This window comes from Scyliorhinus canicula, chromosome 1 (assembly GCF_902713615.1).
Source record: "Scyliorhinus canicula chromosome 1, sScyCan1.1, whole genome shotgun sequence".
Classification (NCBI taxonomy): Eukaryota; Metazoa; Chordata; class Chondrichthyes; order Carcharhiniformes; family Scyliorhinidae; genus Scyliorhinus; species Scyliorhinus canicula.
Window position 1 is genome coordinate 287,352,817 of NC_052146.1, and position 25,627 is coordinate 287,378,443.

The 25,627-nt window shown below is 41.7% G+C and overlaps 1 protein-coding gene across 1 annotated transcript in view; it reads left to right on the forward strand.

Annotated features, from left to right (window-relative positions):
- birc6 (baculoviral IAP repeat containing 6) overlaps window positions 1-25,627 on the forward strand; it is a 312,870-nt gene that overhangs the window by 216,596 nt on the left and 70,647 nt on the right. The window contains 5 exon segments of the mRNA XM_038814802.1: window positions 3,384-3,684; window positions 4,025-4,242; window positions 6,183-6,347; window positions 9,154-9,193; window positions 9,196-9,321. Coding sequence (XP_038670730.1) covers window positions 3,384-3,684; window positions 4,025-4,242; window positions 6,183-6,347; window positions 9,154-9,193; window positions 9,196-9,321 — 850 coding nt within the window.

Sequence of the window (25,627 nt, forward strand, 5' to 3'; positions counted from 1 at the left end):
CCTATAATCGTGACCAACAGCAGGATTTTGCAAATCTGTTCATCTGAACATTTGATTTAAATTTAAGTTCCCAGTGAAATAGAATTCATAAAGCTTGTAATTGCCTGAACATTTTGAATCTTGAGGGGGATACCAGTTGAATCTCCCTGAGAAATGAACACGAAAAAGCATTGCCTGTTTGAGACTCTGATTCGATTGATGGTGTCAATTATTAAGTCAATTACATGACTGAATTCACTATCATTTAAATATTTGAATTTGGTTGTACAGGGAAAGAAAAATTCTTTCAAAGCTGCTGTTCAGCTGCAGTTGTACATTCTGTTGATAAATGTAGTCAGTTTATTCATTTTTATGAGCAAATGTGTAACTGCAATGGTCTTACAGCTTTTACAGTGAAAGTATTCAGATTTTGTTGAATGAACAGATATGGGGCAAATAGCGGAAAGCCAAGGATGTTTATAAATTATGTAATGGATGAGTAACTGTGGGGAATAATGTTTTCACAATTTGTGTAATGTATTGATACAAAAAACAAATGATATTTTGTACATAGAAACATCAAGTTAAGTATTACAGTGCAAATGTTGTAATTCTAATGTTATTTTCAGACTCCATTTCGATCCAGCTTTAGAAGCCTTTTGCCTCTGTTCAGTTTTTCTAAAGAAGTCGTCTACAATTTATGAGCTTGTGTTGCCCTAAGCCCACATTCTGTGTTAGAAAGGAGAGGTGCAACATTGTGTTACCAGAGCAGATATTATGGTATCAGAGATCAAATTATTGCTGGTTGCTTGCTCCTTCTGCCTCTGTTATTTTCATACTTAAAGTTATGGGCTCTAGTAGCCCTGAAATAGAATAAATATTGGGGTGGCTGTGTGATTTCCAGACAAATTCACAAAAGACTAATAAAATTGTATACTTGGGTCCTTTTTTTGTTACGAATTTAGAGTACCCAATTAATTTTTTCCAATTAAGGGACAATTTAGCGTGGCCAATCCACCTACCCTGCACATCTTTGGGTTGTGGGGGTGACACCCACGCAGACACGGGGAGAATGTGCCACACGGACAGTGACCCAGAGCCGGGATCGAACCTGGGACCTCGGCACTGTGAGACAGCAGTGCTACCCACTGCACCACCGTGCTGCCCTAGTTGGGGCCTTCCTGAGTCATGTGACTTTCCTGTGGCCTTGTAGTTTTCAGAGAATATAATTTCAATGCAACATTTGTCAGCATTGATTTCAAAATTTAAAAAATGTTGAGTGGAGTAATTTTAATTGGATCCAGATGGTATCTGGAAACTAATGAAGTTTTGCTGCCCTCATCAGTCATGTGGTGCATGAACCCCTCAATTTAAATTAGTTCCTCCAGTCATCCATGTACTCTTCAAATTTGTATGACTGTTAAAGCTATTCTCTCCATTGTATGATTACCTATATTGAAAGAAACAATTTTAATGGTCCACTGTAGGTCTGCTTTTTAAATATCTGTTCAACAGATAAACTATTCACCTCCATCAGTTTTGTCTTTCTGTTACAATCTGCAGGCTTTTAAACCTCTGTCGTGCTTCATTTAATTATACCATCGTTAATTTGATGTTTCTTGCTTTGGAGATTCCCCCCTCTATTGGGCCTTCACTGTTTCCCCACCTGGAAAACAGCTTCACTACAGCAGTGATATGCTGCCTATGCTCAAATGCCACTTCATTTCAGATCCCTTATTTTAACAGCCACTCTTTTGACACTCATTCCAGCAACTTTAATTTGGCAACATTCACAGGTAGATTATTTTATCCTTGCCCACTGTCGAGCTGTTGTTTGTGTTGAAATATTATCGACTTTATTATATGTACTTTTAACTTTTAAAAAAATCATTTGCGGGATGTGGGTGCAGCTGGTTAGGCCAGCATTTATTGCCCAGCCCTAGTTGCCCTTCAGAAGGTGGTGGTGGTGAGTTGCCTTCTTGAACCGCTGCCGTCCTTGAGGTATAAGTACACCCACTGTGCTGTTAGGAAGGGAGGGAAGTTCCAGGATTTTGACCCAGCAATGGTGAAAGAACGGTGATATATTTGCAAGTCTGGGTGTGAGTGACTTGGAGGTAAACCTGCAGGCGATGGGGTTCCCAGGTATCTGCTGCTCTTGTCCTCTAGATGGTAGTGGTCATGAGTTTGGGAGGTGCTGTCTAAGAAACCGTGGTGAGTTACTGCAGAGCATCTTGTAGGTGGAACATACGGCTGACATGTTCGGTGGTGAAGGGTTCGAATGTTTGTGGAAGGGGAGCAATCCAGCGGGCTGCTTTGTCCTGGATGGTGCCGATCGTCTTGAGTGTTGTTGGAGCTGCACTCATCCAGGCAAGTGGAGAGTATTCCAGTACACTCCTTACTTGTGCCTTGTAAATAGTGGACAGGCTTTGGGGGAGCCAGGGGGTGAGTTACTCGCCGTACGACTCCTAGCCTTTGACCTGCTCCAGTAGGCACAGTATTAATACGGCTAGTCTAGTTCAGTTTCTGATCAATGGTAAACCTCAGGATGTTGATTGTAGGGGATTGAAGATGGTAATGCCATTGAATGTTCAGAGGCGATGGTTAGATCCTCTCGTTGGGTGTTGTCATTGCCTGCCACTAGTGTGGCGCGAATGTAACTTGCCACTTGTCAGCCCAAGCCTGGATATTGCCCATGTTTAAGGACATTGTGCCATGTTTTCAGTTCCTAAATGATCTGTGCTGCACAACCAACACCAGCATCCTCTATCTTTAATGTTTGTTCAAGGACAACTTGGGCTATCAAAATCTTATTCTGAACCTAGAATGACTCATCCATTGTTGCTGAAATGCATTACAAACTAAAGAACTACAGTTCTGAAAGATTGGAGAAAATAACTACTGGCTTGCTTTTTAATGAAGGACTTTTAATATTTTAATACTGTTAAGTTGCTTTTAGCCAATTTCATAGAGCCAGAAGTGGAAAAAAAAAATCTTCAAAACAACATATATAATTTGTTGGCAAGTTTAAAGATGAATAATGTTAATATGGACTCAACTAGTTGATCGACAATTAATAATAATAATAATAATAATAATCGCTTATTGTCACAAGCAGGCTTCAATTAAGTAACTGTGAAAAACCCTTAGTCGCCACATTCCGGCGCCTGTTCGGGGAGGCCGGTACAGGAATTGAACCCGCGCTGCTGGCATTGTTCTGCATTACAAACCAGCTATTTAGCCCAGAGTGCTAAACCAGCAATTATAAGCTGGAGCTCAATTTGTAGGATCTTGCTGACACACAGCCTGAAATTTGGGGATTCAATATGAGCCAACCTACAATTCAACACATCAAGTGCTGCATGTTTTTGACGTAAATATTTGACCTCTTCTATTTGTCCATTTAGGTGAGTGCTCCTGTAGTAACCTCCACTTCACAAGAAAAGCCGAAGGACAATGAACAGTTTGAATGGGTTACCATAGAACAGTCTGGTGAATTGGTCTACGAGGCTCCTGAAACGATAACTGCAGAACCACCACCAATCAAATCAACTGTCCCTGCAATGTCTCCCATCCCAGCACATTCTCTTGCTGCCTTTGGACTCTTTCTCCGTTTACCAGGATATGCAGAAGTACTCCTCAAAGAACGGAAACATGCTCAGTGCTTGCTAAGATTGGTGCTCGGCGTAACTGATGATGGTGAAGGCAGTACGTATGGCTTGAGGTTCATTCATTGTTGCTCACACTGAATGGGATGCAAATTTTTAGCCTTTAACTTACTCTTCGATCATTAATGTAATCTCACAGATTCAGCATTTGTACTTTTAGAGAATTTCTGTTGTAATCAGAATTTGTAAGTGTCTTACGAAAACATTTGTGTTTGGATAGCTTTTTGACTAAATTAAACTCTGGTATAATGTTCTTGCACCCTTTTATGTATGAATATTGGTGACAAATAGCACCATATAAAAATAATTTGTATTTATTTTTTTGTTGGACATTGAGTCAGTATAAGTAAGTTTAAATCATACCCATTTTCTCGCTTCAGGTCACATCCTACAGTCCCCATCAGCAAATGTTCTTCCTACTCTTCCATTCCATGTTTTGTGCACTTTATTCAGTACCACACCCTTGACTACTGATGATGGAGTTCTCCTTCGGCGGATGGCTTTGGAGATTGGAGCAATTCATCTTATACTGGCTTGCCTCTCTGCACTAAGCCACCATGCCCCAAGAGTGCCCAATGCAGGTGCTAATCAGACAGAGGTGAGTCCAGCTTTGGGTTAAATATCAAATGCAGGTTTTAACTACATCAGTTCAACTGACCTAAAACAAAGCGGTAGCTCTTAACTGAACATTGTAATTTTAAAAACAAATTGAAGTGTGCCAAGGGTTCATGCCTAAATCTGAATTGAACAGCATCCACACCATTTTCCTATTCCTTCATGTTATGTGGGCATCATGACAAGATCAGCATTTATTGCCCTTGAGAAGGTGGCAATGAATTCCATTCTTCAACATCTGCAGCCAGTCTGGTGTCGGTACACCTATAGTGCTGTTAGAGTACAGACGAAATAGCAGCAGCAAGTAGACCATGCAGCTCATCGAGGCTGCTCTGCCAGTCAATATGATCATGGCTGATCTTGGAATTCAACAACCTGCTCAGAACCCTTGATTCCAGGGCAGCATATTTGCACATTCTCCCTGTGTCCGCGTGGGTTTCACCCCCACAACCCAAAGACGTGCAGGTTAGGTGGTTTGGCCACACTAAATTGCCCCTTAATTGGATTTTAAAAAAAAAATCGGGTACTCTAAATTTAAAGAAAAAAGAACCCTTGATTCCCTGAGCGATCAAAAAATCTGTTTATCCCAGCCATCGTTGTATTCATTAATGGACCATCCACATCCCTTTGAAGTAGAGAATTCCAAAGATTCTCTCTTGAGTGAAGTAATTTCTCTTCATAGAGCCACAGAAAGGTTACAGTGCAAAAAGAGGCCATTCAGCCCATCATGTGAACGGCCAAAGAAAAGAAACTAGATGCTCATTTTAATCCCACTTTCCACATCTGGTCTGTAGCCTTGAAGGTTTTAGCAACTCCATCTGAAACGATCAGTGTCTTATCCTGAGACTGTGCCCTTGTGCTTTAGACTCCTTGAGCAGGGGAAACACTCTACCCTATCAATCATGCCCCTTCATAATCATATATGTTCCAATGAGAACACCTCTCATTTCTTCTAAGTTGCAGTGTATATAGGCCCAGTTAATTCGGCCTCTCATTATAGAACACTCCATCAACCCAGGGAACATTGTAGTGAACCTTCACTGTATTGTCTTCAGTGCAATCCAATATCCTTCCTTAAATCTGGAGACCTAAACTGTCCATGATATTTCAAATATGGCCTCTCCAAAGCACTGTTCATTTGTAGCAAGTCTTTTTTTCCTGTTCTCCATTTACAATAAAGGCTAGAATGCCATTTGCCTCCCCAATTGCTTGCTAGGGAGGAAGTTCAAAGATTTGTACTTGGGTGCAGTGATACATAACCAAGTCAGGATGGTGTGTGACTTGATGGTGTTCACATGCATGTGCTGCCTTTCGTCTAGATGGTAAGAGGCCATAGGTTTGGGAGGTGGTGGTGGTGGTTGGTGGGGGGGGGGGGGGGGGGGGGTGTGTGTGTGTGTGTGTGTGTGCGCCGAAATGAAATTGTTTTGAAGTATGCAGTGACTGTTGGGTTGATGACTCGTTGTGTTCTGCCTTTAGGTTACACCTTGGTGTTATGCATGTATTGGTTTTCACCTAGCGAATTTGTGTATACGAGGATTTATATACAGATCAACGTTGATTGTGGATATACTTAACCCCATAGGAAGTGAAAATAAATTGGCATTTTGATAGGTTACATTTAAAATGGGCATTTTGGCAGTTGCTAACTATCACATTGGTATGCAAACAAATTTGGATCCAACTGATGTTTGCATCCGAACTTCCAAGAAAGAATTCCTATTGAATCAGGGAGGTGGGGTAAGAGGAAGTGTCAGGAACAGGATCAGAGAGGTGTGTCTGTCAGCATTTATACTCCCCTGACCACATCTTCAGCTGGCATGCAAAAGTATGCCTATTTTACGCATACAAGGTTTGGAGTCTAAATTGTAATTTTAGTTAGTGACTGGCATGTACTTTGTTTTACGTTTTTTCTTTTTAAAACAGCCACAAGTTCCCAGTGCGCACACAAACTCTTCCACTGAAGACCAACAGTTATATTGGGCCAAGGGTACAGGCTTTGGAACGGGTTCTACGGCATCAGGTTGGGATGTGGAACAAGCCCTAACTAAGCAGAGGCTGGAGGAGGAGCACGTGACCTGTCTCCTGCAGGTAAGTGGTGACTTACTTTGTTTTGCATTGTTGAATGAAACTTAGGGTTGAATATTGAAATTAACTTTCTAAATTAACTTCATAAATGCAATTCTTTTTTATCCAAGTATCATCTCCTATCCTAATTAGTCCTCCTTACATAGCCTTCTATTTGGCTTCTTGAAGATAAAAGGTGCAACGTTGTAAATATCTGATGATGAACAGGTTTTCCCAGCCATCCCCAGATCTGACTTATCATAGATCATAGCATTTACAGTGCAGAAGGTGGCCATTCAGCCCATCGAGTCTGCACCGGCTCTTGGAAAGAGCACCCTACCCAAGGTCAACACCTCCACCCTATCCTCATACCCCAATAACCCCACCCAACACTATGGGCAATTTTGGTCACTAAGGGCAATTTATCATGGCCAATCCACCTAACCTGCACATCTTTGGACTGTGGGAGGAAACCGGAGCACCTGGAGGAAACCCACGCACACACGGGGAGGATGTGCAGACTCCGCACAGACAGGGACCCAAGCCGGAATCGAACCTGGGACCCTGGAGCTGTGAAGCAATTGTGTTATCCACAATGCTACCGTTCTGCCCTACAATGCTACCGTGCTGCCCTTGTCCACATCAAGGTCCACTGGACCTTATTCTCTTCTGCTAAAAATGGCCCATTATAAAAGGATTCTCCTGGAGGACAAAGATTACCCTAGATGCATTTTCTTTCTCCTGTCACCACCTCCTTAAACCTCTCCTCCCTCTGCACCTCTAGCTGCAAGGGGCTTGTGCACTTCTTGTGAATGGCACAGTCGTTAGCACTGTTGCATCACAGCACCAGGGACCCGGGTTCAATTCTGACTTTGGGTGACTGTCTGTGTGGTGTTTGCACTTTCTCCCTGTGGCTGCATGGGTTTCCTCCCACTGCCCAAAGGTTTTGCAGGTTAGGTGGATTGGCCATGCTAATATTGCCCAAAGGTTAGATGGGGTTACGGGGATAGGGGCGAGGGACTGGGCCTAGGTAGGATGCTTTAATGGAGCAAGGGCAGGTGCAGACTCGATGGGCCAAGTGGCTTCCTTCTGCGCTGTAGGGATTCTGTGATTCTCTCTACAACAGAAATCATGGGGTTAATTTTCAAGTTTGTCACGTGACGGTGACCTGGTTTAGGGAATTGCTCTTTTACCCTAATTGTTGCAAGTGCTTCCCTGTCCTCTGGCATTGCTCCTATCTTTCAATTCTGCTGAAATCTCCCCCTCCATAAAAAGCCAACTAGTCCTTTGTCCTTGCAAAACACTGTCCAACCTCTAGTTTAGCTTCCCAATGTAAGGCTCTTGAACAGACGTCAAAATCAGAAAAAGCCCTATAATAATAATAATCGCTTATTGTCACAAGTGGGCTTCAAATGAAGTTACTGTGAAATGCCCTAGTCGCCACATTCTGGCGCCTTTTCTGGGAGGCTGGTACAGGAATGAAAACTAATGAACTAACTAATGAAAAGTGCAATGCTCTCTTTGACTGTATTTGTTGTTCATTATTTATTCTTCTTAGTCCTATGTTCCCAATCATAGAATCATAGAATTTATAGTGCAGAAGAAGGCCATTCAACCCATCAAGTATGTGCCTGCCATTGGAAATCGCACCCTACGTAAACCCACGGCTCGACCCTATCCCAGTAACCCCACCTAACCTTTTGGATACTAAGGGGCAAATTAGCATGGCGAATCCACCTGACCTGCATATCTTTAGGCTGTGGGAGGAAATCTGAGCACCCAGAGGAAACTCACGCAGACACGGGAGAAAGTGCAAACTCCACACAGACTGGTCACCTGAGGCCGGAATTGAACCACAGTCTCTGGAGCTGTGAGGCAGCAATGCTTCAAATGTGTTTGAAATAATCTATTATATACTTTCTCCAATATCTCTTCAGTCTGATCTATTTCCATGGGAGTATCCTTCCTTTGTTCCGTTTTTCCTATCCAGTTGTAACCAGCCGCACCATTACAATAACCTCTCTTCCCACCCTTGCATCGCCAATGCCAGAGATCCCAAGGTCCCTTCTTGCATTTCTTGCATCTAACCATCTAGGCTTCCCTCATCTACATGTATTTCCTTGGTGGCATCATTACAGACAAATGAGATGAGCTTCCAGCTGTGTTAATATTTTCTTCACTTATTGTGGCCCCTTCACTGCCTGTTCTGTCAGTGTATGTCTGAGATGCAATCTTGATGAGTTGTAACTTGCTTCAGCTGAGCATTGAGAAGAGTGAAGCCCATTATTTGGTGGCATTTGTCCCCTAACTCCTTACTCCTCCTTGGCCATGCTATCGGTTTGGTAGTAACCTCTGCATCCTGTCTTCTAATGGCCCATTGTAATATTAATGCATAGATACATAGAAAATATTAGCAGAAGGAGGCCTTTTGGCCCTTCAAGCCTGCCTCCGCCATTCATCAAGATTTTGGCTGATCATCCAACTCAATAGCCTAATCTTGCTTTCTCCCCATAGCCTTTGATCCTATTCTCCCCAAGTGCCATACATGGCTGCCTCTTGAATATATTCAATGATTTAGCATCAACAAGTGAGTTTGGATGTCATTGGTTTTCCTTGTGACTGGCCCATAAGTTAATTGACTTTGATGCCATTAGTTTGAATGACAATATTCAAAAATTTAGATAGCGTCAAACTAACAAAAATATTCTCTGCACATATCCTAGCAATCTTTGGTTGACGTTTTTAGTGAGGTGGGAGAAAATTAGGAAGCAAAATCTATTCTTCACTTTCAAATTGAATTTTTGTTCTCTATATCTGCTATTGTTTTTAGGTCCTTGCCAGTTATATCAATCCTGGGGGCAGCATTCTTATCTGGAGATGTACAGCTTTGGTGAAAGTAGAGGACACAACAATAATGCCCTTCCCTCTGTACTTGTGGAGCTGCTTAGCCAATCCTGTCTTATTCCTGCCATGTCGTCCTATTTGAGGAATGACTCTGGTAAGTAGCATTAATAAAATTAAGCATTAAATGTTTGTAGCTCTGAGGAAGAGTCGCCACAGATGCTGCCAGACCTGTCGAGTTTTCCCAGCACTTTCTGTTTGGTATTAAATGTGGGTTTGGTTACTCTTGAAAGCGTTTTGGACATCAATATGAAGCTTTGGATCATGGATTTAAAACATTTTTTTTATGCCTCATGATATAGATGAAATTTGCCATATTATGATTAGGTCAATAGCTCAGTACTTTGTTTCCTGGCAGCAAGAACAGGAAAAAAATTGTCTCTGATGCCATGCTTCATGTTAATAATTGTCCTGGTATTGGCCTCTTTAGTGAAAATCTATGGATGCCTAAATCTTTGAAATATTTTCATTTTTGAAATTAAACTTGTTAAAATATTTGCGTGATAGTGTAGCATCTTGCTTGTGTAATAAGTATTTGAAAACAGGTGATGCATTCCATTGTGCAACAAACTGCAGACCGATTTATGCAACAATATATACTGCATCTTTGTGTTCTGTTAATAATTTGTATAAAGGCTATTAACACTCAAGATTATATTCCTATGTCTTGGTTTTGTTGCACTTTAAGCCTTCTCTTTTCAAAACTTGTATCGGAAGGGCGACAAAGATAATTAGACTAGGGACTTCGTGGTTTATTTGCTGAGTTTCAAATGGAATTTGCAGTTGTGCAAGTGAATGTGTTTATATGCAGTGATTGGAGTTGGGTCCCTGTAGCAGGCTGATGATAGCAGCCGGAGGCTGTAGGTTATCCTCCATTGCTGATATAATACTAATTTCATATTTGCTAAACTTAAGGATGGAGCACTTGATAGACTGCTGATATTAAAATATGAATTTAGAGTACCCAATTCTTTTTTTCTCCATTAAGGGGCAATTTAGCGTTGGCAATCCACCTAGACTGCACATCTTTGGGTTGTGGGGGTGAGACCCATGCAAAAATGTGGAGAAGGTGCAAACTCCACACGGACAGTGACCCGGAGCCGGGATCAAATCCGGGTCCTCAGAGCCGCGAGGCAGCAGTGTAACCACTGTGCCGCCTGTTATGCTGGCTGATGATATTTTGAGCATATTTTAAATTACATTTTTTGTAAAACTTAACCTCCTGAGCCCCCCGCTCCAATCTTTCTTTCCACCTCTTTATTTCCCTTTTTACATAGAATTACAAACAATAGACAGACAGGAGCAGGCCATTCAGCCCATTCAATCCATGATGGCGTCTATTTACCCTCCTTCCATTTTTCCTCATCTAAACCTACCATCATAACCTTCTGTTCCCTCTCTCTTTGCCTTTTGAGCTTCCCATATATGCAACTTCATTGCGGTGTTAATGCAAGCCTACTTGTGACACTATATAAAGATTATTGTTATATTTGCTTTAACCACTCCCGTGGTAGTGAGTTCCACATTCTCGCCATTCCTTTGGGTAAAGACACATTCCTCTGAATTATGGGATTTCTTGGTGACAATCTTATATTGAGGTCTTGTTTATGTTAGTTCCCATAAGTGGAAAACATTCCCTTTGTATCCACTCTGAAGTTATGAAGGGTTGTGATACAGACCTATTAGGTCATCCCATTTCTTTCCAGGAGAATAAGAGAGCATGTCGATTCTTTCCTGAAATGCATACCATGAATTTCTGGTTGTACTTGATATGCTGTTTGAATTCACCAATTTTAATTCACCCTTCTCAGTCCTCCTGTACATTCTTCAATACTTTAATCTCAACGATTGAGGAAAAAGCACTGTCCCGTGATTCACCAAGGTCTGCTGTTCTCACTGACACAAGCTCAAGCTTCTAGCAACTTTTGAATGAAAATCTTTTGAACCTGAACATGCATGAACAAGTGTAATCAATTAGACACACTCCTGTCCCATTCCAGCAACATCTGGCCCTTTGTAATACCATAAAAATGCACTTGTTACAGTATATTCTTAAGTCAATTGTGGCTCCAACTAGCTTTTGTGTGGACATAGCTTTTATTGTGTCTAACAAAAATTATATTTGTGACTGTGATGTAGTAGCACACTCCTGCAGTTACATCCTGCAAGTTTCATGAAAGGAAAATTTCTGTTTTCAAGTTCTGAAATTGACATCCATTTGAAATTTTGAAACTCTGGGGCACGTTAGAAATAAATTATGACTGGGATGTTGAACTTGAGAATCAACTAGCTTGAGAACAGAAATTTAGGTTAGTCTAGGTTCATGGAGGTGTGGAAATTACTCCCAGGGTTTTTAAGGCCGTTGTGTTGCCCAATCATTTTGAATATCTCTTCACACAGCAAAACTGGATGTAAGAACACCCTGCTGATGTTTAAAAATCATTCATGGGATGTGGGTTTCGCTGGCCAGCATTTATTGCCCATCTCTAATTGCCCTTGAGAAAGTGATGGGGAGCTGACTTCTTGAACCACTACAGTCCATATGGTGTAGGTACACCCACAGTGCTGTTAGGGATGGAGTTCCAGAATGTTGGCATAGCACCATTGAATGAACAGCAATGTATTTCCAAGTCTGAATCGTAAGTGGCTTGGAGGGAAGCCTCTAGGTGGGTTCCCATGTGTCTGCTGTCCTTTCCCTTGATGTTAGTGATGGTAGGTTGGCAGATACTGTATAAGAGCCTTGGTGAGTTCCTGCAGTGCATCTTGCAGATTGTACACACTGTTACTCTAGGTCGGGCATAGAGGGAATGAATGTTTGTGGGTGAGATGCCAATCAAGCAGGCTGCTTTGTCCTGGATGGTATTAAGCTTCTTAAGTGTTGTTGGAGCCGCACTCATCCAGACAAGTGGAGTGTATTCCACCAGTGTGCCGCCTGTTATGCTGACTGGTGATATGTTTGAGCATATTTTTAATGACATTTTTTTTTTAACTTTGCCCCCGAGCTCCCTATCCAATCTTTCTTTCCACCTCTGCTGACTATATCTTGTAGATTGTGGACAGGCTTTGTGGAGTCGGGAGGTGGGTTACTCGCTGCAGGTTTCTTAACCTCTGACCTGTTCTTGTAGGTATAGTATGTATAGGACTTCAGTGAGGGATTCAGCAATGGTAATGCCACTGAATGTCATGGGATGATGGTGGTGATGGTCATTGCATGGCACCTCTGTGGCACGTATGTCACTTGCCACTTGTTAAACCAAGCCTGGATATTACACAGGTGTTGCTGCACTTGGACATGGACTGCTTCATAGAACATACGGTGCAGAAGGAGGCCATTCGCCCATCGAGTCTGCACCGACTCACTTAAGCCCTCACTTCCACCCTATCCCCTTAACCCAATAACCCCATCTAACCTTTTTTGGACACTAGGGGCAATTTATCAAGGCCAATCCACCTAACCTGCACGTCTTTGGACTGTGGGAGGAAACCGGAGCACCCGGAGGAAACTCACGCAGACACGGGGAGAACGTGCAAACTCTGCACAGACAGTGTCCCTGCGGGGAATCGAACCTGGGACCCTGGCGCTGTGAAGTCACAGTGCTATCCACTTGTGTTACCGTGCTGCCCACACTTGTGCTACCGTGCTGCAGTTTCTGAGAAATCACGAATGGTATTACAAACCAAGAACAAGGAAAAGTACAGCACAGGAACAGGCCCTCCAAGCCTGTGCCGACCATGCTACCTGTCCAAACTAAAATCATCTCCACTTCCTGGGTCCGTATCCCTCTATTCCCATCCTATTCATGTATTTGTTAAGATGCCCCTTAAACGTCACTATCATCCCTGCTTCCACCACCTCCTCCGGCAGCAAGTTCCAGGTATTGTGCAGTCAACAGCGAACACCCCCACTTCTGACTTTATGATGGAAGAAAAGAAGGTCATTGCTGAAGCAGCAGCAGAAGATGGGCCGAGGACATTTCCCTGAGGAACTCCTGCAGTGTTGTCCTGGAGCTGAGGTGACTGACCGCCAACAACCACAACCATATTCCTTTGTGATAGGTATGACTTCAACCAGTGGGGAGTTCCCCCCCCGATTCCCATTGACTCCAGTTTGCGAGGACTCCTTGATGCCATACTCTGTCAGATGCGACCTTAATGCCAAGAGCAAGTTGTTCTCACCTCACCTTTGGCATTCTGCTCACGTTTAAACCAAGACTGTTATGAAGCCAGAGCTAAGTGATCCTAGAACCCAAACTAAGCATCAGTGAGCAGGTTATTGCTAAGCAAGTGAGCTTGGTAGCACTGTTGATGACCCCTTCCGTCACTTTAGAGAGATGGGCCAGCAATTGCACTGTACTCGTTGGAATTTAGAAGGATGAGGGGGGATCTTATGGAAACATTTAAAATTATGAAGGGAATAGATAGGATAGATGCGGGCAGGTTGTTTCCACTGGCGGGTGAAAGCAGAACTAGGGGGCATAGCCTCAAAATAAGGGGAAGTAGATTTAGGACTGAGTTTAGGAGGAACTTCTTCACCCAAAGAGTTGTGAATCTATGGAATTCCTTGCCCAGTGAAGCAGTTGAGACTCCTTCATTAAATGTTTTTAAGGTAAAGATAGTTTTTTGAAGAATAAAGGGATTAAGGGTTATGGTGTTCGGGCCGGAAAGTGGAGCTGAGTCCACAAAAGATCAGCCATGATCTAATTGAATGGCGGAGCAGGCTCGAGGGGCCAGATGGCCTACTCCTGCTCCTAGTTCTTATGTTCTTAATTGGCCAGTTTGGATTTGTCCTGCTTCTGTACAGGACATACCCATTTTCCACATTGCCAGTTAGATGTCAGTGTTGTAGCTGTACTGGAATAGCTTGGCTAGGGGAGCGGCAAGTTCTGGAACATGTCTCTGGATTATTGTCAGGACCCACTACATTTGCAGTACCAAGTGCCTTCAGCCCTTTATTGATACCTGTCTGGCATGTGAAGAAGGGACTTGGTCTCCGCAAGAACTGTGCGTTGATCACTTCACCTGATACTCTAGATTCATCTGCAGCAGGCAGTTTGCTGAGAATGAGGTCAAGTATGTTTTTCCCCCTCATTGGTTCCCTCACCACCTGCTGTGGACCCAGTCTAGTAGTTATGTCCTTTTGGACTTGACCAGCTTGGTCAGTAGCGATTTTAGGTGAGTTTATATATCATAGGAATACATGTGATGCATGTTGCATCCTCCTTCAACTTTTTGCTACAAACCTATGTTCAACCGTTCTGACTATTGAGAAAACCAACTCCATCTTCTCTGAGCAAGTTTGGTTGGAGGGGTGTTCTGTTAATCACTGCACACACCAATGTACAACATGTTACAGTTAATCCACATTTTAGATTCCAGACTGAATAAATGGGCAGCAATGCATTTTTAGAAAATCTTCTAAACTTGGACAAACATTCAGCGAGGTGAGCAGTTCTCATTTTTATCAATTTCCTGAAATGAAATATGTTATTCAGTAAATCAGTGCCTTTCAGTTCCTCTAATCTACAAAATAGTGGTATGCAGCCTTTTACTGCTGATTATGTATTTACTTAACTTTTATCTGTACTCCCAACTTTACTCTTCAGAAAAGTGATGCCTGTGCTGCTGGGCCGCTAGTGTATTTGACTAAGTTTATATAATCATCTATGTAATTGCTACCAGTATTTAAAAATAGTGATGGTCATGTTCGTAAATATACAGGTTGATTGAGCTTCAGGTCAAATAGGTATTTGCACTTTGCAGGATTTAATTTTGAAATTAATTTGAGGTTATAGAAAAGAAACAGCACCAAAGAGGAGGTTTTGCGTTTGTATAGTGCAAACTCTTCAACCGATGGTATCTCAAGATAATTCTGATGAGCAATTCCATTTATTGCCGTAGTTCATTTTTATGACCTTAAAGTTTACCCATTGCAGCATCTAATTAGTTCTGGAAAATGAATCTAGCATTCTTAATCCATTCTATTAGTACATCTGGTTATAAATTCTTGAACTTTACATATAGATACTGCAACCGTGGATCATTTATATCCTTATGACCTTTTACCTTTCGATTTTTTTTGTTGTTCACTGTCTTTCTCCTACATTTCTCTTAACTGCTCCAAACTAGTTGTTCCTCCCCAAGATATTCTCAACCCTTGGCTTTTATGTTTTAAGATGTGCCTCTCTCTATTTGCATAATAGTCAAAATCTTCTCCGCCACAAGGACATTGGAATTGGCGTGGTTTAAGTGAAGTCCATTCCATTTAGACTGTCCTTTTGTATAGCAGATGTCTTCCATTGCTTGAAAAATCTGAAGAGCTATTGGTACCTAATCCGTTTTGCCTTTACTTCCAATGCCACACCCTGAATGACTACCTTTATAAAGCAAATTCCTCAAATTTTCTTACAACACCTCATCCTGTATTTTTCCTTCATCCCTGGCTTCAACATCAACCGAAACTTTAGACTGTTCCTCACAGCCTAATGATATAGTCCTTTCCCACTCCTCTGTAACTGCCGTTTGTTACTTTTTTCATTCCTTCCAGGGTAATCCATTGCTACATGTGCTGTGATGCAATACTCACCTGTTACTGTTCTTGTCTGTATTGTATGTGTCCAGTAATCTATATCTTCCTGACTCTAGAAATATGCTGCAAAGCACCCATGTCAATTGTATTTGCCTGTCTCTCATTTCAGCAAGTGACCATTCACTTTTCTTTCACTGTCTTGTTAACTGTGGTGACCACCCTGTAACATGCTCTAAAGCCCCCTTTTTGCTACTGCACAGGGCAATGGACCTCCAAATGTGTCTCAAATTCAGTAACCTTTTGAGCATGATTGAATCCACCTTTTGAGATACTACTTGCACTTGCGGCTGTCTTGGTCACGCAAGGTTCCAAAAACATCCATAACGTGCAAGTTGTTCTCTGTTGGATTCCACTAACAACCTATATTCAATGACCCAAAAGGTAGCTTAAAGCCAAATGTGGTTGACTGCACTCACTCCAGTTCAGGCCATACTGTGCTGCAGCCTTCTCAGTCCACTACCTTGTGCTTGTCTACTTAATGCAAATAACAGCACATCAGCCAATTTAAACATACAAGTAGCTTCTTATTTTTTACAGGAACCTTTGAATACTTATATAGTTCTATATCATGTTTAGAGCCAAAAGGTATTGTAAAGCATCGATCAGAATAGTTCCCCCAACCGTCACATTTTAAATTGTTCAATCTCTGTAGAGATAGCGAACCTTCCTTTTAAGTATTGGGTTTGGCAGCTGGTTTTCTGCACATATATTCATTTATGCTCTAATTCACTCCACAGGTGTGTAATGTCACAATCCTTATCGTAGAAAATCCAATTTTAGGTGCAATTACAAATTAATCAAGTCATTTGTTAATATGCAGTATGTGCTACAAAAGTCTTGAAACACATTAGCTGAGACAGTCCTATTGATAAGACACTGTAAATGGCTATGTTGCACAGCGTACTAAAGAAGCATGTGTATAATGAAACTGGTATTTTAGCGATGCTTGCCTTGTTGAGGTCCATTTGTCCTGAAGGTGAACAAACAGATTAAAAAATATATTTTTTGAAAGTAATATAACCTTTTTAATGCAGCAAGAAGAAATTCTGGAATTGGGCTTTGAGTTTGCAGAGCACATGTCCGTTTTGCTCTATTTTCTAATGAGCATTAGATTTGAACTTCCATTTTTCTCTACGTTTTTCCACGTTGGGTAAAATCAGGTTTTTAATTTGAAGGGAGAGTTTTGTTTTGATTTGCTTCTGGCTGTTAGAAAGCCAGTAGCTAGTTGAAGAATCCAGTTCCCTTATAGCATAAGCATATGAGCATAAGAAATTTGAGCAGAAGTCAGCCCGTACAGCCCTTGAGCCTACTTAATGACATATTTGACCTCCTCTCCACTTTGCTTCCAATTCCCCAAATTCCTTGATCCCTTAGATATTGACTGTCTAACAGCAAGAAGCAAATTATAACAAAACTCTCTCTTCAAATTTGAAAACTGATTTTACCCAACGCGGAAAACATTATCTATCTCGTTCGTGAAACAACCGTCAGCAGCTATCTGCTAAAGCCACCTTTTAGTCATTTAAGTTTCAATGAGATCACCACTCATTCTTTCTAAACTCTAGAGTGTAGAGGCCCTTCTACTCCGCCTCTTGTCATAAGGAAAAAAATCCTCATCCTTAGAATCAACCTAATGAACTTCTCTGCACCGCCTCTTGGACAAGTCTCCTCTGCACCGCCTCTTGTTATGGAGCCCAAAACTGTGCACAGTACTCAACTGTGATCTCACCAAAGACCTGTACAGTTGTAGCATAACTTCCTTCCTCTTGTACACCAACCTCCTTTCAGTAAAGGCCAATGTGCTATTTGCCTTCCTAATTGCATGCTTTATCTACATACTAACTTTCTTTATTTCTTGTATGGGAACACTCCAATGCCTTTGAATACCATTATTTGAAAGTTTCTCAACCATTTCTAAAAAGGATATTATTCTTCATCTTCCACCTTGTTGCCCATTCTTATAACTCGTGTATATTTCTTTGCAGCCCTTTTCTATCCTTCTCGGCCTACACCCCTATTTAGCCTTCTATTTTCATCAAAATTGGATACAATACTCTCAGTCCCTCCATCTAAGCCATTGGTATAGATTGTAAAAGATTGAGGTCCCAGCACTACTCCTTGTGACATCTCTGTTGTTACAGCCTGATGAGTTGAAAATGCCACGTTTGTCCCTACTCTGAGCTTTCTGTCAGCTAACCGATCCTCTATCCATGCGAATACCCCTAACCCCTTGAGCCCTTATATTTTGTTATAACTTTTTATGTGAATCATTTCAGAAGTACAAATATAATACGTCCATTGGCTGCTCTTTATCTACTCTGATGATTACATCCTCAATATATTTGTCAAATACAATTTCCCTTCAAAAACCATGCTGACTTTGCCTCACTATAATATTTGTTTTAAATGCCGTGTTAATGTCTCCTCTTCTTGAGTAGCATTGTTATATTTACTAATACCAATTCCACTGGAACCATTCTAGAATCCAGGAATGTTTTGAAGATCTCAACCAGTGCATCCGCTATTATTGCAGCTAACCCATTAGAACTCCAATATGTAGGCCATTGGGTCCAAGGGGTTTGTTGACTGTTAGTCCCATTAGTTTGTCTCGTTCTTTTTTTCTCCACTGATATTAATTACTTAGTACCTTGCTGTAATTAGCCCCATGGTCCTCATTATGTTTCGTATGCTATTTGAGCCTTCCACTGAGAAGTCTGATCCAAAGTATTTGTTTAATTGTCTGCCATTCCCTTGTTCCCCATTATAATTTCTATTGTCTCAGCCTCTGAGATGTTTACTATTACTACTTTATTCCTTTTTGCATTCTTATAAAACCTTGTGCAATCTGTTTTTTCTTGTTAGTTTACTCATGTATTCTGTTTCTGGACGTTCAAAGCTTGAAATTATTTTCTAATCCATTATAATTTATGCTCCATGTGATATTGTTTGAAAGAATAGAACAGCTAAAGAGCAACCAGAAACATGTCAGCAGTATGCAGTATCTGTATCCATCATTTAGCATGTGGGTAAGGTGAAGATGGCCATGAACTAATTACAATTTATACAAATGACTTGGATGTAGGGACTGCATTTTGCTAAATTTGCTATCAGTGATCATGCTAGACAATGGCTGCCATGTGGTTGGAAGCGCCTGCTAAGTTTTGATGCCTCCAGAGGGAGCAGTGCTTCCTCATTGTCTTTTTAAATCTGCCATTGAAGTCAGTACTGACATGAGCACCTATGATGCTAATGTACCTTTGGTTAACTAGAATGCTGTACTGCCAGGTTCCTTACCATTTTGATCTTTTGAGTATTACGGTTGTTTGATGCTTTATAATTATTTCATATGCTGGGCATTTCTGTCAACATATGGATGAGTTTGAAAAATTGAACACTGCTACATTTTAGCAAGCACAATAGAAATTAGTTACTTTGAATACACTTTTACAATTGAAAGCTTTGCCACATGGGAGAAGAGTGCTTAGGAAATCAAAAGCATGAAGGGACTCGGGAGTCCTAGTTTAAGATTCTCTTAAGGTTAACATGCAGGTTCAGTCGGCAGCTAGGAAGGCAAATGCAACGTTAGCATTCATGTCGCGATGGTTAGAATACAAGAGCAGTGATGTACTTCCGAGGCTGTATAAGGCTCTGGTCAGACCCCATTTGGAGTATTGTGGGAAATTTTGGGCCCCGTATCTAAGGAAGGATGTTCTGGCCTTGGAAAAGGTCCAGAGGAGGTTCACAAGAATGATTCCTCGAATAAAGAGCTTGTCATATGAGGAGCGGTTGAGGACTCTGGGTCTGTGCACATTGGAGTTTAGAAGGATGAGGAGGAATCTTATTGAAACTTATACGATACTGGGAGGCCTGGATAGAGTGGATGTGGCGAGGATGTTTCCACTTGTAGGAAAAACTAGAACCCGAGGCCACAGCCTCAGACTGGTGGGGCAATCCTTTAAAACAGAGATGAGGAGGAATTTCTTGAGCCAGCGGGTGGTGAATCTTTGGAACTCATTGCCGCAGAAGGCTGTAGAGGCCAAATCACGGAGTGTCTTTAAGACAGAGATAGATAGGTTCTTGATTAATAAGGGGATCAGGGGTTATGGGGAGAAGGCAGGAGAATGGGGATGAGAAACATATCAGCCATGATTGAATGGCAGAGCAGACTCGAACGGTTGAATGGCCTAATTCTGCTCCTATGTCTGTTTTTAAAAAAATGAATTTAGAGTACCCAATTCTTTTTTGTCCAATTAAGGGGCAATTTAGCGTGGCCAATTTATCTACCAGGCACATCTTTGGGTTGTGGGGGTGAAACCCACGCAGACACGGAGGATGTGCATACTTCACACGGATAGTCACCTGGAACCGGGATCGAATCCAGGTCCTTAGTGCCGTGAGGCAGCAGAGCTAACCACTGCACCGCCGTGCAACCGTGTCTTATGATTGTATTGAAGTGTCTTTTCAATATTTATGCAATTCCATTAAATTCTGTGCATTAGTCATTTTGGTGTACTCAGGGAAAATATTGACCATATTTCATCTGTAGTTCAAGCGTGCATTAATTTCATACTGCTTTTGAAAAATTGTAATCTAGGTGAGGTGTAATGTTAATGGCATTTGGAATTGATCTGCTGTAGTCATTGAAATCTTATCTCCTTGTTATACCTGTGCCTTATTTGTACCACCTTTGGAAAAAAAAACTGCAATTGTGGCAAAACAAATATTATTTCAATCCATTTTTAATGCAAGCACTTCTGTTTTAGTTTCTATAACCTTGAAATATTATGAATAGTGCAAACTGTAGTTATGATTCAAAGGATTTTGGCATCCAACACACTTTTCCCCCCCAGATAATGTTCTTATTGATATGCTTTGGGGAGAGATTTAGATCTCATCAATATATTGTTTTATAGCTTAAAACTTTCCTTGCTTCGAATGGTGTTCAAATAGCTAAGAATGAAGCCAGAAGAGCCTTGGGCGCTTCAGTAGACTAGATGCCTAACACGTCCAGCTAGTACAGAGCAGCAACCATCTAAGCGAATTGCGTATTTTATTGTACCTTCTAGTTTTAGTACCAGTCAGAGGTGACCAAAAAATAAAAACATAAAGTGCTGGAAAAACTCGGCAGGTCTTGCAGCATCTGTGGAGAGAGAAACAATGTTAAGGTTTTAAGTCCATTATGAATCCCAAATGATGCATTGCTGCCTCATGGCTTCGAGGCCCCAGGTTCGATGCCGGCTCTGGGTCACGTGGAGTTTGCACATTCTCCCCCTGTTTGTGTGGGTTTCGCCCCCACAACCCAAAGATGTGCAGTGTAGGTGGATTGGCCATGCTAAATTTACCCCTCAATTGGAAAAAATGGATTGGGTACTCTGAATTTAATTTTTAAAAATGAATCCAGAAAGACATATTTGGGCAGCACGGTAGCACAAGTGGCTAGCACTGTGGCTTCACAGCGCCAGGGTCACAGGTTCGATTCCCGGCTTGGGTCACTGTGCGGAGTCTGCATGTTCTCCCCGTGTGTGTGTGTGGGTTTCCTCCCACAGTCCAAAGACATGCTGGTTAGGTGGATTGGCCATGGTAAATTGCCCTTAGTGACCAAAAAGAGGTTAGATGGGGGTTATTGGGTTACGGGGATATGGTGGAAGTGAGGGCTTAAGTGGGTTGATGCAGACTCGATGGGCCGAATGGCCTCCTACGGCACTGTATGTTCTATATTGTCCTGACCAGGCTGCAATTCGACTACTGTGAGCTATTCTGGTCACCAAAATGCAAAGGAGACATTCGAGCATTGGAGGCAGTGCAGAGGAAGAAGAATGGAAATGACATTCCAGTTCTAAATCTGAGTTGTGAGGAAAGATAGCAGAGACTTGAGCTTTTCAGTCTGGAAAAAGCATGAGGCGGTTTTTGGACTTTGCAATGAAAAAAGTGAAACTGGAAAATTTGTTATGTAATTAAAGCAGGACAAGGAAAATGAGAGAAACTTGTACCAGGCAGTGTTTTAAAAAAAAAAATAAATGAATAAATTTTTTTTTGAGTACCCACTTGTTTTTTTTCCAACTAAGGGGCAATTTAGCGTGGCCACTCCACCTACCCTGCACATCTTTGGGTTGTGGGGGTGAAACCCACGCAGACATGGGGAGAATGTGCAAATTCCACACAGACAGTGTTCCAGAGCCGGGATCGAACCTGGGACCTCGGCACCGCGGAGCAGCAGTGCTAACCACTGTGCCACCGTGCTGCCCATACCAGGCAGTATTTACCACAAAACAAGTTAATGTATGGCACAGACTTCTGGAAAACGTAGTAGGGGTGAATACCCTGGAATTGTTGAAGAAACAAGTAATTGCTGAAAGTTGTGAATTTCTTGTCTTTTTGAACGGTTGAATGGAGCCCAATGGCCACCTTCACCTGTAGATTTCTTGTTACTTTGAGACCTATTTCACTTCCACCTCTGCATAGTGGACAGCGAGGAGCTACAAAGCAGTCAGATAGTTATTTGGGGAAATTTTGAAGCGTAGGAAATTAAAATTTACAGAAATAAGGTACCATGTTAAGATTTTTCTGCAGTGGTGCTGCTGGCACTGGACTTTATAACTGCAGTTAAGTAGCTAGATAACTGGAGCACTGTATACAGTATTGGTCTCCTTGAAGGAAATATGTAAATGCAATGGAAACAGTTCAGAGAAGGTTTATGAGACTTGTATCTGGAATGGGTGGGTTGTCTTATGAGCAAACGTTGGACAGGCTAGACTAGGCTTGGATCGCTGGGGTTTAGAGGAGGAAGAGATGATTTGATTGAAAGACAAAATCCTTCGGGGTCTTGACAGGGTGGATGTGTAAAGGATGTTTCCTCTGGTGGGAGAATCTAGAACTCGGCACCATTGTTTACAAAAATAAGAGGTCGCCATTTAAGACAGATGAGGAGGAATTTTGAGAGCCTTTGGATCTCCCTTCCGTCTTTGAATATTTTTAAGGCAGAGCTAGATAGATTTTTGGTAAGCAGGGGGGTGAAAGGTTACCGGGGTAGGCAAGAATGTGGAGTTGAGTTACAATCTGATCAGCCATGGTCTTATAGAATGGCAGAGCAGTCTTGAGGGGCCGAGTGGCCTGCTCCTAATTCGTATGCTTGTATAGTTTTTATTCTAACTAATCTGGTCTTCGGTGTGACAAAGATGCTGCTGCTGCTCTGTTTCTCATTAAATTGTGGTTTGTTTACACTCGTTTTTGTGCCTGGTAGGCTTTCCAAGCTTAACTAAAATGTTAAGTTGTCCATTGAGCATACTCCTTCCTGTAAAAATGGCTAAGTAGCAGCTAATTAATGTCTTCATGCTGCGTAAAGGACTTCTGATTTTAAGTGTGCACAGCCTCAGCTGATGAAATATTCATGTGCTTTGTTCAGTCGTAGTGTTTCCTGTGGGGACAAACAAGTAAACACATTGCCGAGTTTATTTAAAATTTTACACTTGCCTGTGAATCTGACCGCATTTGCTTTTGAAGATATTTTCGTGGTGCTCCCAAATTTTAAAGGAAATAATGGAAGTTTATAGCTTGAATTTTCATATAAGAGCTTAAGAATTTGAGATGCGGGGTTTATCTAAAATCCAATTTGGGCTGATCATGCACCTTTGTGCTATTAACTTGATGTGTGGACATATAAACATAAATTGTTGGAACTGCATAGCAGGTCAATCAGAATCAGTGGGGAGATGGAGTAGTTACAGCTTCTGGTAGAGTTACTATTTTTTTTTTAAATTCAGAGTACCCAATTCATTTTTTCCAATTAAGGGTCAATTTAGCGTGGCCAATCCACCTACCCTGCACATCTTTGGGTTGTGGGGGTGAAACCCACGCAAACACGGGGTGAATGTGCAAACTCCACACGGACAGTGACCCAGAGCCGGGATCAAACCTGGGACATCGGCGCATGAGGCAGCAGGGCTAACCGATATAGTTACTATTTCAACACGACAAAAAGTATAAGCCTCGAGAGGCTCGTCTGTTTATTTTCTTTTTGCAGAGATGATCGATCTGCATATTTCCCAACAATTTTAGTTTGAGATTTCAGGAATTTGATTTTTTCCGCCCGCTTTACGTAAGTGCCAATATTATCAGAACTGTAGAAAGCTTGGTAGAATCTACATATTAATGTCAAGAGTGGTAACATCTTAAAAAGAAGGGATGAGCTGAAGCAAGGTGGTAGATTGGAGGCTCGAGTGACACATAGACCCCTGGCTGATAGGGGGTAAAACCCACCCAAACACGGGGAGAATGTGCAAACTCCACACGGACAGTGACCCAGAGCTGGGATCGAACCTGGGACCTCGGCGCCGTGAGACTGCAGTGCTAACCACTGAGCCACCGTGCTACCTTGCTTGGTGCTGAATTTGACCTGTTCATACTGAGTGACAGATTTGAAAACTTCTCAAGCTCTAAATTTAAAAGTTGCTACTTTTCCTGTGAGTTTTTCTAAGGTTTGGCAAAATAAATTCCTTGAATGGCAAAAATGCTGAACGTGAAAGCTGAGTTGAAAGATTTGCTTGGCTGTGACCAACCATACATCCTGTATAATTCCATGTCGGTCAAAGGCCACTACTTGCACCCAGTAATCGTTTGAACCAATTAAAAGCCCTTCAATTCTGTGAACCAGTTAAAAGCCACTTCTTCTCATTTGTAATTTGGATCAATGGCTTAGGTGTAAAGAAACTGTACAAAACGGTGTATAGTTAGTGATGTATTTTTACACTGCGTAGCCAGGCCCTGTACTGTTTTAATTGTAAGTAGCTGATTTTTTTAGGGCACAGCCTTTCAAGAAGAGAGGGACTCCAGAGTGATGGAATGTTTTGTGTGGAATTTTCAATGGCAAAGGTAGTGAGGATTTTTTTTGTCGTGCAGTTAATACCAATTTTTTGCAGATGATTTTTGTAGATCTTTTGTCACTACATGTGATTGCTAACTTCTCATGTTAGATCATGATAAGAATCAATACTTTTTTTTAATAAAACTGAAACGTTATCTTGCAAAACAAAAGCCACTTCTTTGAAATGTTGATGCCTCTGACAGCAGAGCTCTTATTCTATTTAATGTAAAATAGCATGCTTGCCTCTAAAAGTAGTTCTGAATATTAAGTCTGAGGAGCTGTGTAACCAGCAAGTATTTATAGTTTGTGTTCTGAACTTCAAGCTCCATACCTTAACAATCATTTTTTTTTAAATACCCATATATACTCCTATAACATTGAATCTTTTCTTCATTATATCTTTGGTGGCAGACCCTTCAGTTATCTTTGTATCAATGGGCACCGACTCTCTCTGGGGTATGGGTTCCCTGCATGGGCACTGGCTCTCCCCGGGGTACGGGTGCTGAGATAGGTACAACAGAACTGGATACTGGCTGATTCCCATTCTGTCCAACCTTCTGACCGAATGATAGTTCGATATTCAATCTGCTCAATCATTTGTTTTTCTTTCTCTGACTCTGTAAAGATATTTCTCTTACCAGGTTTGGTTGGTAACATTTTTTGATGATAGATTTGTTCTCGTGATAAATTGTGGAAAAATACCAATAAAAATTGCAAATCTTAAAAAATAAATCTTTCTATCACACTCAGCCTCCCTCTTCAAAGCCCTTCAATTTGCAGCCAATTATCAGCCCAGGCTGTGACAGCACACTCTGGTTTGGGTTCAATTCCCCACTCCAGAGTCTGGTCAGCATAGTGTTGGGGAGGTGCTATCCTGTCAAAGGTACTGGGCAGAATTCCCTGACCCACCCGCTGGGTCGGAGAATTGCTGGCGGGCTGCGCGGATTGAGCCATGCC